The 19,609-nt window shown below is 45.1% G+C and overlaps 2 protein-coding genes across 2 annotated transcripts; one reads left to right on the forward strand and one right to left on the reverse strand.

Annotated features, from left to right (window-relative positions):
• Positions 1-317: 317 nt before the first annotated feature.
• LOC134665903 (IST1 homolog) lies at positions 318-15,297 on the reverse strand. The gene is made up of 8 exons (XM_063522953.1): positions 15,006-15,297; positions 14,064-14,226; positions 13,413-13,632; positions 12,694-12,827; positions 12,352-12,474; positions 10,358-10,408; positions 9,235-9,722; positions 318-1,187 (listed from the first exon to the last, which is right to left on the reverse strand). The coding sequence occupies exons 1-7, from the start codon at positions 15,185-15,187 to the stop codon at positions 9,492-9,494; spliced, it is 1,104 nt and encodes a 367-aa protein (XP_063379023.1). The 5' UTR covers positions 15,188-15,297; the 3' UTR covers positions 318-1,187; positions 9,235-9,491.
• A 360-nt stretch (positions 15,298-15,657) lies between these two features.
• LOC134666321 (pre-rRNA-processing protein TSR2 homolog) lies at positions 15,658-16,803 on the forward strand. Its single transcript, XM_063523468.1, has one exon. The coding sequence runs from the start codon at positions 15,805-15,807 to the stop codon at positions 16,348-16,350; it is 546 nt and encodes a 181-aa protein (XP_063379538.1). The 5' UTR covers positions 15,658-15,804; the 3' UTR covers positions 16,351-16,803.
• The last annotated feature ends 2,806 nt before the right edge of the window (positions 16,804-19,609 follow it).

The following is a 19,609-nucleotide window of genomic DNA, read 5'->3' on the forward strand; positions in this document are numbered from 1 at the left end:
TCTGGCGTGTGAGTGAGCGTCTTTGCGGACTAGGTCCGGCGGCCAAAAGGTTAAATACCCGAGCACCTACGCCCATACGTTAAGTTTACACCAAAAAGAAGATTGGTATTGATATTGATACTCAATTATAACTTGATCTTGTGGACTATTGTTGTAGTAGGTACTAAGACTACACTTCGATCTTATAAACGCAATACCACAATGCCGCAATTGCGTTCATGCGTTACGTCTCTAGATATGAGCGTTATGCTCTAGTTTCCTAGGATAGCAGTGCCGTCATATAGCGGCCGTCTCCATACAAATACTACGACATCCATATTTAGCCGTATTATTTAGTATGGAGTCGGCCGCTATATGACGGCACCGCTATGTCCACTATCCTAGGAAAACCGATCTTAAGTGTTTAAGACGGATGCATTATTCGGAATGTGATTGATGTGAATGAATGAGGCAATAAATTACATAAACATAATAATCGGTGATATAGAAAAATATAAAATTTTGTTTATGAATGAGTTAACCGTTTGTGACATAGATTTAGCCCATGCGGCGTTTCGTTATTAGAGAAATGACATGATTTGTATTTTATCAATATGTGCCCGCGGCCCTTGTATGACTTTTAAAAGTACCGAATAAAGGTGCAATTTAAGACAATAATTCGGTAGTCATTTTAAATGTAAACTAAAATTATAATATACAAAAGCTTATCAAAGCTATAATATTATGATAATACCCCTCCAAATTACATCGTACAGTTATATTGCTTATAACTGTTACAGTCAAATGAGATTATTGTTAACATTGCTTGGGAGTTCTATATGCATATAACCAGCAGCTAACATTCGCTGTAAGGATCATATCCTGTTGTCATTCTTGTGGGCAATAGTTGGAAGTATTGATTTTATCACTCAGATTAGTACAGAAGAAGTACTTTAACCGTATAAGGCTTTAATAAGAAAATTAGGCTTTATAGCCTAAGCAGCTTTTAGGGTCGATACAGACGTACTGCAATCCGACAGCAATTTGTATGGGAACTGCACGCCGACAGCACAAGACTGATAACTTGCAGTCGGATTGGATCGGATCCGTCTGTAACGGCCCTTAGCTTATGTACTTACATAAGAGACGCGATCCGAACTTACGTGTACGACCCTTTAGCGCAATGACTTTTCGCTTAACTACGTGAACTATTAATATTATATATAGCTACAAGAATCACTCATTTCTCATATATATGTTTTATTTGCCAACTGTAGCACATGGGTTAAAAAAAAAAAGTGATTCGTATAGAGGGCCAAAAATGTAGGTCCAGAAAAATATGGATTTTCTGGAGAGGTGGAAAACGAAAAAAATGTTTGACGGCCCGGCTCAACGGTGAGACTTAGGTGGGGGGTGCTCGACCAAATGTCATAGAGGGACCCTGGCAGTTTTTGACGCCGCCATTTTTTTTTCAAAATGGCCGACTTTTTTTTTTGACGTTTTTTCAAAATTGTCGTAGCGCGCTGAAATTTTGGTCACGGAATCTCGGGGTCCCCTGGATTCGTTTAATAAAAAAAATTTTTGAAAAAATCCAAGATGGCGGAAAAAATGGCCACTTTTATTTTGTATGGCAACTTTTAAACGGTGCGTGATAGGTGGGGGGTGCTCGACCAAATGTCATAGAGGGCCTCGAGAGAAATAAAACTGCATTTAAAAAATTTCAAAATGGCCGACTTTTTTTTTTTTTTTTTTTCAAGTTGGTCCGAGCGCGCTGAAATTTGGCATGCGGCGAGCTTGGGGGCCCAAGATTACCGTGTGAAAAAAATTTTTTGGAAAAATCCAAAATGGCCGCTGATACGGGCAATTGAAATTTTCCAAGCAGGTTAAGCGAGCCCGAAGGGCGAGCTCCAGGCTGGGAGGCCGCAGGCCGACCCCGCGACGGGCCGTCAGGCCCGGAGCTTCACCCCGAATGTCCAAGCGTGTTCTACCCCCAGTAATTTTGGGCGAGGCCGAAGGCCTCGCCGCGGGAATGACGAACAAAGCAAAATCCTATACAAAAACTGTGTTAAGCGAGCCCGAAGGGCGAGCTTCGGGCCGGGAGGCCGAAGGCCGACCCCGCGACGGGCCGTCAGGCCCGGAGCCTCCACCCCGACTCCCAAAACGCGAGGCCGAAGGCCGAGCTGCGTGAATGCGGTGCCTCCAAGCGTTCTACAAAGTCAACTGTCTTGATAAGCGGAGCCGGCGGGCCGAAGGCCCGACGGCGGAGCGTCGAAGCTCGCGAAGGCCGAAGGCCGAGCTCCGCGTAGGGCCGAAGGCCCGGAGCGTCCCTTACGTGCTCTCAAGCACGCGAGGCCGAAGGCCGAGCTGCGTGAATGAAGTCCTAAGCGTTCTACCAAGTCAACTGTCTTGATAAGCGGAGCCGGCGGGCCGAAGGCCCGACGGCGAAGCGTCGAGGCTCGCGAAGGCCGAAGGCCGAGCTCCGCGTAGGGCCGAAGGCCCGAAGCGTCACACGAGAGGGGGAAGTTGGAGCTTAAACACGACCCAATAGGAAAAGTGTCTTAGACAAGCGAAACGGCGGGCCGAAGGCCGAAGGCCGTAGGCCCGACGTGAGCTTGTCAAGACACTTTTACTATTGGGTCGTGTTTAAGCTCCAACTTCCCGCTTACGCCCCGAAGCAAAACCAACCCTCCAAGTGTTTTAATAAGCGAAGCGGCGGGCCGAAGGCCCGACGCTGAGCTTCGAAACCCAGCGAAGGCCGAAGGCCGAGCTCCGCGTAGGGCCGAAGGCCCGGAGCGTCCCTTACGATTATCCAAGCACGCGAGGCCGAAGGCCGAGCTGCGGGAATGAAGTGCTCGCATGCGGACCTTTTCTTTCAAGCAAAAGTACAACTTCATTTCTTTTTCGCTTTGGAAAACAAAACTACAGCACAAACAACAATAAAACAACAGCACAAACAACAGCACCAACAACAAAACAACAACAATACAACAACAAAAAGACCGCGGGGCCCTCGGGCCCCGCGCACAACGCACAAAACTAGTTAATATTATATATAGCTACAAGAATCACTCATTTCTCATATATATGTTTTATTTGCCAACTGTAGCACATGGGTTAAAAAAAAAAAGTGATTCGTATAGAGGGCCAAAAATGTAGGTCCAGAAAAATATGGATTTTCTGGAGAGGTGGAAAACGAAAAAAATGTTTGACGGCCCGGCTCAACGGTGAGACTTAGGTGGGGGGTGCTCGACCAAATGTCATAGAGGGACCCTGGCAGTTTTTGACGCCGCCATTTTTTTTTCAAAATGGCCGACTTTTTTTTTTGACGTTTTTTCAAAATTGTCGTAGCGCGCTGAAATTTTGGTCACGGAATCTCGGGGTCCCCTGGATTCGTTTAATAAAAAAAATTTTTGAAAAAATCCAAGATGGCGGAAAAAATGGCCACTTTTATTTTGTATGGCAACTTTTAAACGGTGCGTGATAGGTGGGGGGTGCTCGACCAAATGTCATAGAGGGCCTCGAGAGAAATAAAACTGCATTTAAAAAATTTCAAAATGGCCGACTTTTTTTTTTTTTTTTTTTCAAGTTGGTCCGAGCGCGCTGAAATTTGGCATGCGGCGAGCTTGGGGGCCCAAGATTACCGTGTGAAAAAAATTTTTTGGAAAAATCCAAAATGGCCGCTGATACGGGCAATTGAAATTTTCCAAGCAGGTTAAGCGAGCCCGAAGGGCGAGCTCCAGGCTGGGAGGCCGCAGGCCGACCCCGCGACGGGCCGTCAGGCCCGGAGCTTCACCCCGAATGTCCAAGCGTGTTCTACCCCCAGTAATTTTGGGCGAGGCCGAAGGCCTCGCCGCGGGAATGACGAACAAAGCAAAATCCTATACAAAAACTGTGTTAAGCGAGCCCGAAGGGCGAGCTTCGGGCCGGGAGGCCGAAGGCCGACCCCGCGACGGGCCGTCAGGCCCGGAGCCTCCACCCCGACTCCCAAAACGCGAGGCCGAAGGCCGAGCTGCGTGAATGCGGTGCCTCCAAGCGTTCTACAAAGTCAACTGTCTTGATAAGCGGAGCCGGCGGGCCGAAGGCCCGACGGCGGAGCGTCGAAGCTCGCGAAGGCCGAAGGCCGAGCTCCGCGTAGGGCCGAAGGCCCGGAGCGTCCCTTACGTGCTCTCAAGCACGCGAGGCCGAAGGCCGAGCTGCGTGAATGAAGTCCTAAGCGTTCTACCAAGTCAACTGTCTTGATAAGCGGAGCCGGCGGGCCGAAGGCCCGACGGCGAAGCGTCGAGGCTCGCGAAGGCCGAAGGCCGAGCTCCGCGTAGGGCCGAAGGCCCGAAGCGTCACACGAGAGGGGGAAGTTGGAGCTTAAACACGACCCAATAGGAAAAGTGTCTTAGACAAGCGAAACGGCGGGCCGAAGGCCGAAGGCCGTAGGCCCGACGTGAGCTTGTCAAGACACTTTTACTATTGGGTCGTGTTTAAGCTCCAACTTCCCGCTTACGCCCCGAAGCAAAACCAACCCTCCAAGTGTTTTAATAAGCGAAGCGGCGGGCCGAAGGCCCGACGCTGAGCTTCGAAACCCAGCGAAGGCCGAAGGCCGAGCTCCGCGTAGGGCCGAAGGCCCGGAGCGTCCCTTACGATTATCCAAGCACGCGAGGCCGAAGGCCGAGCTGCGGGAATGAAGTGCTCGCATGCGGACCTTTTCTTTCAAGCAAAAGTACAACTTCATTTCTTTTTCGCTTTGGAAAACAAAACTACAGCACAAACAACAATAAAACAACAGCACAAACAACAGCACCAACAACAAAACAACAACAATACAACAACAAAAAGACCGCGGGGCCCTCGGGCCCCGCGCACAACGCACAAAACTAGTTAATATTATATATAGCTACAAGAATCACTCATTTCTCATATATATGTTTTATTTGCCAACTGTAGCACATGGGTTAAAAAAAAAAAGTGATTCGTATAGAGGGCCAAAAATGTAGGTCCAGAAAAATATGGATTTTCTGGAGAGGTGGAAAACGAAAAAAATGTTTGACGGCCCGGCTCAACGGTGAGACTTAGGTGGGGGGTGCTCGACCAAATGTCATAGAGGGACCCTGGCAGTTTTTGACGCCGCCATTTTTTTTTCAAAATGGCCGACTTTTTTTTTTGACGTTTTTTCAAAATTGTCGTAGCGCGCTGAAATTTTGGTCACGGAATCTCGGGGTCCCCTGGATTCGTTTAATAAAAAAAATTTTTGAAAAAATCCAAGATGGCGGAAAAAATGGCCACTTTTATTTTGTATGGCAACTTTTAAACGGTGCGTGATAGGTGGGGGGTGCTCGACCAAATGTCATAGAGGGCCTCGAGAGAAATAAAACTGCATTTAAAAAATTTCAAAATGGCCGACTTTTTTTTTTTTTTTTTTTCAAGTTGGTCCGAGCGCGCTGAAATTTGGCATGCGGCGAGCTTGGGGGCCCAAGATTACCGTGTGAAAAAAATTTTTTGGAAAAATCCAAAATGGCCGCTGATACGGGCAATTGAAATTTTCCAAGCAGGTTAAGCGAGCCCGAAGGGCGAGCTCCAGGCTGGGAGGCCGCAGGCCGACCCCGCGACGGGCCGTCAGGCCCGGAGCTTCACCCCGAATGTCCAAGCGTGTTCTACCCCCAGTAATTTTGGGCGAGGCCGAAGGCCTCGCCGCGGGAATGACGAACAAAGCAAAATCCTATACAAAAACTGTGTTAAGCGAGCCCGAAGGGCGAGCTTCGGGCCGGGAGGCCGAAGGCCGACCCCGCGACGGGCCGTCAGGCCCGGAGCCTCCACCCCGACTCCCAAAACGCGAGGCCGAAGGCCGAGCTGCGTGAATGCGGTGCCTCCAAGCGTTCTACAAAGTCAACTGTCTTGATAAGCGGAGCCGGCGGGCCGAAGGCCCGACGGCGGAGCGTCGAAGCTCGCGAAGGCCGAAGGCCGAGCTCCGCGTAGGGCCGAAGGCCCGGAGCGTCCCTTACGTGCTCTCAAGCACGCGAGGCCGAAGGCCGAGCTGCGTGAATGAAGTCCTAAGCGTTCTACCAAGTCAACTGTCTTGATAAGCGGAGCCGGCGGGCCGAAGGCCCGACGGCGAAGCGTCGAGGCTCGCGAAGGCCGAAGGCCGAGCTCCGCGTAGGGCCGAAGGCCCGAAGCGTCACACGAGAGGGGGAAGTTGGAGCTTAAACACGACCCAATAGGAAAAGTGTCTTAGACAAGCGAAACGGCGGGCCGAAGGCCGAAGGCCGTAGGCCCGACGTGAGCTTGTCAAGACACTTTTACTATTGGGTCGTGTTTAAGCTCCAACTTCCCGCTTACGCCCCGAAGCAAAACCAACCCTCCAAGTGTTTTAATAAGCGAAGCGGCGGGCCGAAGGCCCGACGCTGAGCTTCGAAACCCAGCGAAGGCCGAAGGCCGAGCTCCGCGTAGGGCCGAAGGCCCGGAGCGTCCCTTACGATTATCCAAGCACGCGAGGCCGAAGGCCGAGCTGCGGGAATGAAGTGCTCGCATGCGGACCTTTTCTTTCAAGCAAAAGTACAACTTCATTTCTTTTTCGCTTTGGAAAACAAAACTACAGCACAAACAACAATAAAACAACAGCACAAACAACAGCACCAACAACAAAACAACAACAATACAACAACAAAAAGACCGCGGGGCCCTCGGGCCCCGCGCACAACGCACAAAACTAGTTAATATTATATATAGCTACAAGAATCACTGATTTCTAATGTATACGTTTTATTTGGAAACTGTAAGGGTTGAGTTAAAAAAAAAAAGTGATTCGTATAGAGGGTCAAAAATGTAGGTCCAGAAAAATATGGATTTTTGGATTCGACTCCCGGGTCGAAAAATGTTTGACGGCCCGGCCAAACGGTAAGAGGTAGAGGGGGGGTGCTCGACCAAATGTCATAGAGGGACCCTGGCAGTTTTTGACGCCGCCATTTTTTTTTCAAAATGGCCGACTTTTTTTTTTGTCACTTTTTCAAGTTTGTCCCAGCGCGCTGAAATTTTGGTCACGGAATCTCGGGGTCCCCTGGATTCGTATGGTGAAAAATTTTTTTGAAAAAATCCAAGATGGCGGAAAAAATGGCCACTTTTATTTTGTATGGCAACTTTTAAACGGTGCGTGATAGGTGGGGGGTGCTCGACCAAATGTCATAGAGGGCCTCGAGAGAAACAAAACTGCATTTAAAAATTTTCAAAATGGCCGACTTTTTTTTTTTTTTTTTTTCAAGTTGGTCCGAGCGCGCTGAGATTTGGCATGCGGCGAGCTTGGGGGCCCAAGATTACCATGTGAAAAAAAATTTTTGGAAAAATCCAAAATGGCCGCTGATACGGGCAATTGAAATTTTCCAAGCAGGTTAAGCGAGCCCGAAGGGCGAGCTTCAGGCCGGGAGGCCGCAGGCCGACCCCGCGACGGGCCGTCAGGCCCGGAGCTTCACCCCGAATGTCCGAGCGCGTCCTACCCCCAGTAATTTTGGGCGAGGCCGAAGGCCTCGCCGCGGGAATGACGAACAAAGCAAAATCTTATACAAAAACTGTGTTAAGCGAGCCCGAAGGGCGAGCTTCGGGCCGGGAGGCCGAAGGCCGACCCCGCGACGGGCCGTCAGGCCCGGAGCCTCCACCCCGACTCCCAAAACGCGAGGCCGAAGGCCGAGCTGCGTGAATGCGGTGCCTCCAAGCGTTCTACAAAGTCAACTGTCTTGATAAGCGGAGCCGGCGGGCCGAAGGCCCGACGGCGGAGCGTCGAGGCTCGCGAAGGCCGAAGGCCGAGCTCCGCGTAGGGCCGAAGGCCCGGAGCGTCCCTTACGCATGCGCTAGCACGCGAGGCCGAAGGCCGAGCTGCGTGAATGCGGTGCCTCCAAGCGTTCTACAAAGTCAACTGTCTTGATAAGCGGAGCCGGCGGGCCGAAGGCCCGACGGCGGAGCGTCGAGGCTCGCGAAGGCCGAAGGCCGAGCTCCGCGTAGGGCCGAAGGCCCGGAGCGTCCCTTACGCATGCGCTAGCACGCGAGGCCGAAGGCCGAGCTGCGTGAATGAAGTCCCAAGCGTTCTACCAAGTCAAGTGTCTTGATAAGCGGAGCCGGCGGGCCGAAGGCCCGACGGCGAAGCGTCGAGGCTCGCGAAGGCCGAAGGCCGAGCTCCGCGTAGGGCCGAAGGCCCGAAGCGTCACACGAGAGGGGGAAGTTGGAGCTTAAACACGACCCAATAGGAAAAGTGTCTTAGACAAGCGAAACGGCGGGCCGAAGGCCGAAGGCCGTAGGCCCGACGTGAGCTTGTCAAGACACTTTTCCTATTGGGTCGTGTTTAAGCTCCAACTTCCCGCTTACGCCCCAAAGCAAAACCAACCCTCCAAGTGTTTTAATAAGCGAAGCGGCGGGCCGAAGGCCCGACGCTGAGCTTCGAAACCCAGCGAAGGCCGAAGGCCGAGCTCCGCGTAGGGCCGAAGGCCCGGAGCGTCCCTTACGATTTCCCAAGCACGCGAGGCCGAAGGCCGAGCTGCGGGAATGAAGTGCTCGCATGCGGACCTTACGATTTCCCAAGCATGCGAGGCCGAAGGCCGAGCTGCGTGAATGCTGTGCCTCCAAGCGTTCTACAAAGTCAACTGTCTTGATAAGCGAAGCCGGCGGGCCGAAGGCCCGACGGCGGAGCGTCGAGGCTAGCGAAGGCCGAAGGCCGAGCTCCGCGTAGGGCCGAAGGCCCGAAGCGTCACACGAGAGGGGGAAGTTGGAGCTTAAACACGACCCAATAGGAAAAGTGTCTTAGACAAGCGAAACGGCGGGCCGAAGGCCGAAGGCCGTAGGCCCGACGTGAGCTTGTCAAGACACTTTTACTATTGGGTCGTGTTTAAGCTCCAACTTCCCGCTTACGCCCCAAAGCAAAACCAACCCCCCAAGTGTTTTAATAAGCGAAGCGGCGGGCCGAAGGCCCGACGCTGAGCTTCGAAACCCAGCGAAGGCCGAAGGCCGAGCTCCGCGTAGGGCCGAAGGCCCGGAGCGTCCCTTACGATTTCCCAAGCACGCGAGGCCGAAGGCCGAGCTGCGGGAATGAAGTGCTCGCATGCGGACCTTTTCTTTCAAGCAAAAGTACAACTTCATTACTTTTTCTCTTTGGAAAACAAAACTACAGCACAAACAACAACACCAACAACAACAACAGCACAAACAACAGCACCAACAACAAAACAACAACAAAACAACAACAAGAAGACCGCGGGGCCCTCGGGCCCCGCGCACAACGCACAAAACTAGTTTAGATATAAAGCGATAAATCTCAATTTCTTCAGTCCTAACCATAGTCTAATAAAACATGGTCTTCTCTTCCCAGAGTGACACAAGCCTACGTCACAATAATATTGCCATTTTTATAGCGCTATCGCATACTATTATATAGCGCTGTCGCATGATGACGTAGGCTCGTGTCAGTCACGCGGTCGGAAGAGAGTACCAGGAGTATATTATTATACCGTGGTCCTAACTAAACAATGTCAACTCGTTCCCGGAAACTACTTCTTCTTCTTCAACTCCTCAAAGCGCCTGTTCAGGTCGTCAAAGTCGATCTCATCGGGGCCGCCCGATTCATTCCCGGCGGGGTGGTCGGCGGGCGGCGCGGGGAGGGTGTCGGAGGGCACGGACGGCAGCTCGGGCAGCTCGGGGTAGCCGCTGGAGGGGGGCAGGCGCGCGCGCGGCTGCGGCGTCGGCGCCGTGGGCGGCCGCGGGGAGGGCACGTGGCTGGGCTGAAATGTGAGGCTAAGTATCAGTGTATGTTGTAAGTGTGAGTAGTAAGTAATGTGAGTGTGTAGTGTGAGTATTCGACAATTTACTGGCGTAGTCCCTAAGGGTGCCACGCCGCTCCGATGAACGAGCTGGATATTATATACAGCGGTGTGTGCGAGATACCGCAATTCATAATCGCGTACACTTTGCCAGCGTTAAATAGAAATATTGTAAGCAATCGAGTGTGTAGTATGCTGTGCAATAGTATGCTGAAGTTTATGTTTATAGTTTCAATACTTCTCACGACTCTCACTTGTGTTCGTGTAAAACCAAATCCCTGTTGGATGTCGAGTATTTCGGAAAATTACCCCTAATTCCCTATGGAATCAATCATCCTATGATGACAGTCCATTTTTAGAATTAGCCGTCATGCGGAAGTAATTCTAAATTGCCCGAATAGATACCACACTTTATAGAGCGCAAATAATATTTTTCACACAAGAACAGTCAAGTCATATTTAGGTCACTGCAGTAATTGACTTTTTGAAGCGATTCAACACATAAATATGTAGTTACTTATCGTTATATGTAAAGTCTAATTCTTAAAACGTGCATCACACACATGCAATAAAAATAAATAAAAACAAAATATTACCAAATCATGATTAATGCTGTCGTAAGCAGGAGGTAGGTTGTGCATCTCTTCCTGCAAGAAAAGGTAAGTGTAGCATACTTGAACAACGGAACAAAATTACAAGTCTTAACTACATTGGGAAAGTAAAAGATCATTTCATTTCATCAAATATTTTAAAAGGTGACTCGGGTAAACCATGGATATTTACATAAATATCTAGTTAAGTACTCTACCTGTATTTTAAAAGGGTTTTAGGAGCTCATTTAATAATCATTGTAAATATCAGCAAGCAGAAAGGTAACCTTTTGGCCGCCGGACCTAGTCCGCAAAGACGCTCACTCACACGCCAGAGCAAATTTTAAGTAAACAACTAATAAAAAGTTTAGGGATTGCAAATAGTGATATCGATATTTACAATTTATGGTAAAAATCTTTTTAATTTAGCTTTGTTCTTATCCTGTTTTAATTTGATTCCAAATTGCCAAAATTAAACATATGTTTTACACCCGAAAATGTTTAAAATATAGGGATTTAACATAAAAAACAACCACTAAACAATGTCGATTCAAGACGTGATATCGCCGCACTAGGCTGTACGAGAAGTCTTTTATACAAGACAACGGCGCGCATGGACTGCCCGCAGTGCAGATCGACAAGGACTGTTGCCGCGCGGATCAAGTAATAATAGTCTCTAGGTCAACGGCGTAAGCGCTTGTCGGTACGTAAACTTTATTGGCGTAACGTTAAAGCTGCGCATCATGTGTCGATAAAGTCAATATACCGGAACTGTTTTAGTGAAAATTACACGTGGGTTGAATTTTTAATGAGTGAAGATATTATTCCGGAATTAGAATCTATCATTATAATTTCAGTTTGGTTTACATTAATCTATAGGTAAACTCTTATAAAAAAAACGTTCAACGACTTGTTACAAAAAAATTACACATTAACTTCAATGTTATAACAATAAAAGTAAAGTCTGATAAACAGGTATGTCCCTGTACCACACTTGTGCGAAGCGGTCGCTGCGGTGTATCCCTTCCCACTAAGCTATAAAATAACATCAATTATTTTTTTTATTTATCTCTTCTGCAATTAAATAGTCCACAATCTACAATGGCAAATTTACTTGTCTGACTCTACTTTATAGAGCTAAAGAAGCTACCTGAACTTTAAATATAGTTATGCCTATCTGACTTTCGTTCTACGTATTCTAGTAAGTAGTTACCTACTATTCGTTGAAAAAAATTGGCGATTAACAAGTGTTCAAATACTTAGATAAAATCATATTTCTGACTTTATATTTACTTTAAAAATTCCCATATCGAGTTAACATTCCCATCCCTAGCTGTCTTTTATACAAGACAACGGCGACGAGGAACATGAAAAATGTTGAAAATTGGAGCAATTTTTTTAAATGCCTTATTATAAAAGAAGGGATTTATATAGCGGCTTAAAAAGCAAATAAATGAAAAAACAAAGACCTTAAATATGAACACGAGTGTAAATGAAATTGCAATTTTTATTATTTTCACATTAACTCAGTGGTTGAATTTGTGTCTTGTATACAAGACGACGGCGCCAGCGTATCGTTCTATCGTTGTCTTCTATACCGGACAACGGCGGTCAAAGGGTTAAAGACCTTCGCCCTTGGAGAGTCACGTCTATCACAGAAAGGCGTTTGTATGATATGACGATATCAAAAGAACGGCCAGAACAAAATAGGAACAAAGAGCGCAAGACACACAGCTGCGAATTTTATTTTAAGAGATTCAGCAATTAAGTGTAAGAAAAATCTCGCGCGACAGCCCAAGTGGAAACTTGGAAGATTTTTTTCTTATTGGTGTCTGATGTATTAGTGTGACAGGCTTAAACTATATAAAGGCCGATCGTGACATTTTCTTGGGTGATGAGTTGAAACACAAAGCAAACAAAATAATTAAAGAAAAGCAAGCTATTAGGTATTAACATAGACTCAAGCTTTTAACAGGCTTTTTTTTCAGATTTAAGCATACCTGTAGGAAGCTGTTGCTAAGGTCCTTCGATTCAACGCCGGGGGGCAGATTGTAGCCCATGGGCGGGTGGCTCGGGCCGGGCGGCGACGCGATGAACCCACCCGCTTTGCCGCCAGACGGACCCTAATATATAACATAGTATATATTAATTACGCCTACGTCATACAGTACAGTTAACAGCAGCGCCTGTGCAGGTCAAGTTGAGAACTGCTCAAATTATTTGCACATGCGCGAGTACCTAATGAATTTTTTCGAGCACTTCCATCGTGACTGTACACAGTGCCGCTCACTGCTTAATTATCATGGTTTGGTTATCAAAGAGATGAGACAAGCCATACTTACAGAAGGATAACTAAAAGGTGTGACAGTAGGCGGGGGTAGGTTAGGCATCTGCGGCAGCGCCGGCGGCTGCGGGAAGCCAATGAACCCTGGCGGCATGGGCGGGCCGTTGATGTCGATCAGCATCGCGTCTCGCCCTACTGACCAATAACTCATTAACCATTGTATCCTCTTGCGGTTCAATGTCCTAATACTAGTACAAATTACCTCCAATGAAATTTAAATATTAATGAAATGGAATAAAGTTACTTTTATTTCGTTTCGTTCGATTTTAAAACAGAACAAATTCAACTCTATTATCTAATACCGTTGATTCAAATGCGATTGCCAATTTTCCTTGTATGGTGGGCCGCTAGAGGGTAAAAAAATATAAGAGCAACTAGGGACACAACCAAAGCAGTTGAAAACTTTTTTTCTAATGATACAGGATTGTGTTTGACTTTCTGACTAATTAAAACAGTTGTAGTAAGTCTAGTGAAAAAACCCTAGTCCACAGGCCAAGTTGATATTGATTGTAAAATGCACTATTTCCCACTTTATCATCCCATCAATATAATGTGTAATTTTAAAGGTTTGATAGGATTCCTCCAGGAGCTGGGCTGGCAGGACTAGCCCACCCCCTATCACGCAAAATACATAGGCCCAAGGCGTCGAGTTGCGGAAAATCGCCCCAACCACAATAAGTACAATACAATATGTAATTTATTAAAAATATACTATACCTTCCTCTTCCCTCATCACTTGCTCATCCGGAGTGTACTCCACATTGTAATTCTTAGCTATCTCTATAAGGTACCGCTCCACCAGTATCTTGGGAGGGCTCTGAACTGACAGCTTGTGTTTCAGCTTCTCACTGATTGTGTTTACACTTTCATTTCTGCATGCATCTGCATATATTTTGCCATACTTGGCTGTCAGCAAGTCAGATATAATTTTAAGTTCCTACAACAAATTATACAATTAAGTAATTATTTCGTAATCACACATGGGTAAAGAACCTCATTAACACTTAATGTACTTTCACATTTTATCTTGAAATTGCAAAATTACTGCTGTTTTATACAGATTTCTGCCACATAGTCAGAATTTTATAAGATGTCCCATATAATAGGAAGGTTTCTTATTGACCGTCTTAAAAAAATCCAAGTATAAATCAAAACATGATTTTTATGGAAATGAAACATTGAACTTTTCTTTTTAGATATTTTTATGACTTTAACCAGTGTAACCAGTGCTCTGGAAAAACGAAAACCTCACAAAGTTTATACTAACAAATAATCTGATATATTAAGTTTAGACACTGTCTTTAAAAGTTAAAAACTTTTCCTTTGCAGTAAAATTCTATGATTTTTTTAGCAATGTTCATAACAAACCTGGACATCAGTGTGCATCCGCGGTGCAACCCAAATGAGGCTGGAAATGGCCTCGGCTAGCCCCTCATCTAGTTCCTTCATCTGTGTCACCAGCCCGAAGCGGGCCAGGATCAAGTCACAATACATTTCTACTATCTCCATCGCTTCTACCATGTAATCTTCTCTGCAAAAAATTCATCATCATCATCATCATTTCAGCCTATATACGTCCCACTGCTGAGCACAGGCCTCCTCTCATGCGCGAGAGGGCTTGGGCTATAGTCCCCACGCTAGCCCAATGCGGATTGGGGACTTCACAAACACCTTTGAATTTCTTCGCAGATGTATGTAGGTTTCCTCACTATGTTTTCCTTCACCGAAAAGCTAGTGGTAAATATCAAATGATATTTCGTACATAAGTTCCGAAAAACTCATTGGTACGAGCCAGGATTTGAACCCGCGACCTCCGGATTGAAAGTCAGGCGTCATATCCACTCGGCCACCACTGCTTACATGCAAAAAATTACATGTATTATTACTACTACACTACTTTGAACTTCATATGAGTCACTTAACTTCAAACTCGGGTAAATCCATCTGTCAGATTATGCAATTTTGGTATTAAGAAAAGGTAAGGGTAAGGGTAGATATTTGCCGAGAGGATCGAATGGATTTACCCGAGTTTGAAGCTGAGCGACAAATAGTCATACTAATTTTATTGTCATAGTTGAAAAAGTTCATAGAGGCCATAATTAAATTAGGTAGGTAGGATCATACAGTGCAGGACACTTAAGATTCACAAAGTAAAATTAGTACAATGTCATGTCACATGTAAGTCATGTACATGTACTATGAACTTAGGTGACTTGTCAGAGCATCATTGATATTAAGTTTGTCTAGTCAAGGCCATACTAATTAAATATCTTAACAATCAACAACTACTAAACATAAGCTATGATTTACCTTATAATGTGTTCCACACGGATCTTGGCCCGTTCGCTCTTTCCCGCAGCGATATATTCAGCAATTTCCCTGCGAGCCTTCTGCGCCAGTTCGGTTTTCTTCTTTTCCAACAATTTGAGACGATTTATCGAAAGCCTCAGGTGAGTTTTCAGTTTGGTGTAGTTCGGATTTGTTGAAAACATGTTTGCTCCAGACCTTTTGAGCTGTATCAAAAGAAAACTACAAATATTTTGTACGATACGAGGATGAGTAACACAAATAGTTGTTTGTGAAAGATGAATCACATCAGCTGTCATTTTCAACTATGTCAGAGTGACGTAAAGATGTCAAAATCTGTATATTGTTTAGGGCACTGAATTAAACGCGGAAAAAATTAAAGACTGTTCCTAATAAAAAAAATAGCTGTAACAGACTACCGCACCGCGACCTTGGTGCGGTCTAAATATTTCTTTCTCGCTCTAACTTATAGCTGCGTTCTTAACGCACGTACGGCGACTACACACACTATCGATAATTCGATACGTGTGCTGCACTGCACCAAGCTCGCGGTGCAGGGCGGTAGTCTGTTATGGGTTTAATGTCAGTGTCACTGTCAGAAATGTCAGAATATGGTCAGAATTTAATTTGCAATCTTTATCTTTATTTATAAGAGCACCACGTGCTTTGTAGTAGTGGAAAAGCCTATAAAAAGCCGATATTATTATACGGAGTAAGGAATTATATCCATAGTCTGCAAAATGCGTTAAAGTGCCGGCTAACATAATCTTCAATTATTTTGTATGTCTCAGTTTTGTTAAAAATGTCTATGTTGTACGACGAATTTAAACCACTCGTAGATCTGGTTCTAAGCAATTGGACTGCTTTGCAATTGGCTATAGATCATGGAATGGGTTCCAGTGGACCGAAGACAGGTCAACTTGTATCAGACTACATAACCCGGTACTGTGTTGAAAACTTGGGAGGAGACGTTGATAACCTCACTGAAGTGTTAGAAGACTTGATGGATGAAGAATTTGATACTGTGTGTGAGGATAATTCACCTAAGGAAGTGGCAATAGTACTGCTACAATACTTCACACTACTCAGAGAGGGTAAACAACATGAATTACAAGCAAGAATTGCTGCAATGCCTGTTTGCCAAAAGGGATTGAGCCAAAATGTTAGACAACCAATGAATCCTGGTGATCCTGACGATTCAGAGAGCAGTAGTGGAGATGAACTTAATGATGCACCTACAAATGGCACTGTACCACCATTAGTTCATAATCAACAACCAGAACCTGAACCAATGGATGAAGATGTAGACCCGGGCTGGACTGTAGTGAGAACTAGGAGAAAAAAGTAGTGTAGTCTGTAAATAAACTAGCTGCATTATAATGTATGTGTAATTGTAAGGTGTAATCAGCAGCAGAAGCAGATATAGCAGTTAACACATTCAGTGCCAGCCCGAGCTACGCGCTACGAGCGTAGCCGATAACACGGGAAAAACCGTATGTAGCGAAAAGCGCCTACGAACAGTGAACTCCCCTAGGGAGTCACTGGCACTGAATGTGTTAAGAGTACTTAAACATATAAAGAATTTTAAACTGTGTCAAAGTAGTGCCCTAATACACAAAGTATCATGATAGTGCAGTGTTGCAAATATTTCGATTCCTCTATTTGCTTAGCTACTTCTGCTACAAACAGTACCAACAAAACTTATGGTTTTTATTGCTACATTTAAACAAATGTATCAGTGTATATCATGGTTGGTAACAAAAGTTACTAAATAAAATAATTAATAATTAAGTAATGTTAATTTGGCATATTATTTTACTACCCATATAACTTGTAAAAAGTAAAACGAGTGCATAGTAAGACGGCTGTAAAATGGTTAATTATTTTTGAAAACCTAAAAGTTTAAATGATCTACTTGAATTAAAAAAAGAGAAAGTGGTAGAGAATACAACTTATTATTTTCCTAGTACAATCTAGTTTTAATTTTATTCCTCAAAATTTTGTTGTCCACTATGAATTGCAATAAAAAACTAAAACATTGTTCTTTATTTTATTACACTAGAATAATACTAAAACAATCTTTCAATAAATTTATTAATTTGCCAACTTCATACAAAAGGGACAAGTTAGCTAGGCTCGTAATCGACATGTAATGTTTTCGTAAATCACACGTAACGCGTGCGTAGAAGTAAAAAATATATTAAAAAAAACCGTTAGGCACAAGATTTTGGAATCCTGAGATGTTAGCAAATGACGCAGCCTATTTGCCATTTTAATTTGGCAAACTAAGGATCAAACATCCTGTATGTAGGTGTTTCTAACAAATTATTTGTCAGTAGGAAAAGGAGCGAAATTCTAAATTTTAGTGTGAGCTCGACTTTACGCAATAGCGGATTTGCAGTCTCGGGTACCCTGGCCACAGGCCTCGTATTATAAGCTCTAGCTAGCCGCCCCTTTCGCAGCACTCAACCACCCATCATATAGACCTTACCTTGACCTACGGCCGAGCCTACTCTTAAGTAGGCCAAAAGCCGCCACTGACCCTAAGTGCATACATTTTGCAAATTTGCCTTGGTCAGGGGTGCGAAACTCCTGACTTCGGCCTAACTCTGCTCAGCATTGCTCCGAGCAATTTTTAGGGTTGGCACCACTTGACTTCCTTTTGCGTGCACGACCACAGATAAGATAACTACTTGAATTTTGACAACCCTAAATAGCCGAAAGGGATAGTGCCATACGTTAGAAAGGGGTCATCCATTAATTACGTCACACCAATTTCTAGGTTTTTTGACCCCTCCCCCCCCCCTTGTCACACTTGGTCACATTTGGCAAACCCCTCCCCCCCTAGTGTGACGTCACATTTTTTCTACGAAATCGCCAAATCGGATTAAGTAAATACTTAAGTATTATTAATATTTTATCAAAATATTTTTGACGATATAAATATTAGTAATTTTATAACCCAAAACCTCTTAGGAAAGAAAATTAAACGATTAAAAACTATTTTCGTTTTAAAAACTTGTTATTTAAATGTACAGCGAACTAAATAATTTAAATAAATTTTCGGTTACTGATGAAGTTAAAGTGACGTCACAAAGTTTCTGTCTCCCCCCTCCCCCATGTCACAATATGTCACATTTTCTTGACCCCCTCCCTCCCCCTAAACGTGTGACGTAATTAATGGATGACCCCAAAGGGATAGCATGATTCGACCCTGAACTGCTGTCAAACTTCGGTTTTGTAGGAAGTTTCCTTTCTGTACGGTAGTATAGTTCGTAGGTTTCTAATAGAGCCCGAGCTAATCCTATTGTTTTGTTTTTTTTTTGTTGCATTATGGTACGGAACCCTTCGTGCGCGAGTCCGACTCGCACTTGCCCGGTTTTTTTTTTTGTCTATTGTTAAGTAAAACCGCCCGTGCCACGTGCCACAACCACCTGCATAAAAACCTGCGTACTTCGGTTACCGAGTGCCGGCGAGTCGAACACTACAGAACCCTAGAACCAGTCTAAAGTAGCTAACACACTATCGCACCGCACCAAGGTCATTGAGGGACGCACCCATAAGTAAGAGGGAGAAAGAGATATAGCTTTCTCCCTCTTACTTATGGGTGCGTCCCTCAATGACCTTGGTGCGGTGCGATAGTGTGTTAGCTACTTAAAATGTGTCATCGAGATCAGTGTTGCCAACTTGGCATAAATGATGCCAGATCTGGCATATTTTCACTCGCTTTGGCACCAAAATTTTCCATTTAGCATCTGGCATATTTTTTAGCATAATTTAGTCTAAGCCAAATTTGCACCAACTTGGCAGCAACAATATGCGCCATCGCCTTATGTGGTTCATATTTTCATATGAATTTTGACTTTTGGGGACGGATGGACGTCAACGGACTATATAAAGTTGGTCAAGCAGATCTTGTCAGTAGAAAAAGGCGGTAATTTTGAAAAATGTATGTGTTTTAAGTGTCCAATTTCATGTGATATTTTAGCATTTTTTTAGCATAGGTGTTTCAAAAATCTATGGCATAATTTTGGCATAATCTAGACATTAGTCTAGCATTTTTTCAAAATCCGAGTTGGCAACACTGATCGAGATGCGTAACAAAGGCGCGTTATCGGAGAGCGCACCTACACTGTTTTCTTGAGCGTTGGACTAGCCCGGGCTCAGATGCCAAATAAAAAGTATGACCCTTTTTTGCAGGTAAGTAGCACGTGCGGTTTTACTTAACAATAGACAATAGGATTAGCCGCCGGGCTCTGTTACAAAACTACGAACTATACTATTATTTATTCTGTGCCTTGGTTCAAATCAATCAAATAATAGATGAGGGTTCATAAATAACGGATCTAGCCAGTGCCGGATTTACCACTAGGCTGAGTAGGCTGAAGCCTAGGGCGGCAGATTTTAGGGGGCGGCAAATTTGGGTAAAAAAAATATTGTACGTGCCGTTCAGATAGGATCGACCAGAGGTTATTTGTAAAATTTAAATAACAAACATTATTTGTCGATTTTGCCGCCCTCTGTCATGTCAAGACCCTTTATATTGAGACAGACAGACGGCCAGTCGGACAACAAAGTGAACCTATATGGGTTCCGTTTTTTCTTTT

The sequence above is a fragment of the Cydia fagiglandana genome, chromosome 7, assembly GCF_963556715.1.
Source record: "Cydia fagiglandana chromosome 7, ilCydFagi1.1, whole genome shotgun sequence".
NCBI classification, from domain to species: domain Eukaryota; kingdom Metazoa; phylum Arthropoda; class Insecta; order Lepidoptera; family Tortricidae; genus Cydia; species Cydia fagiglandana.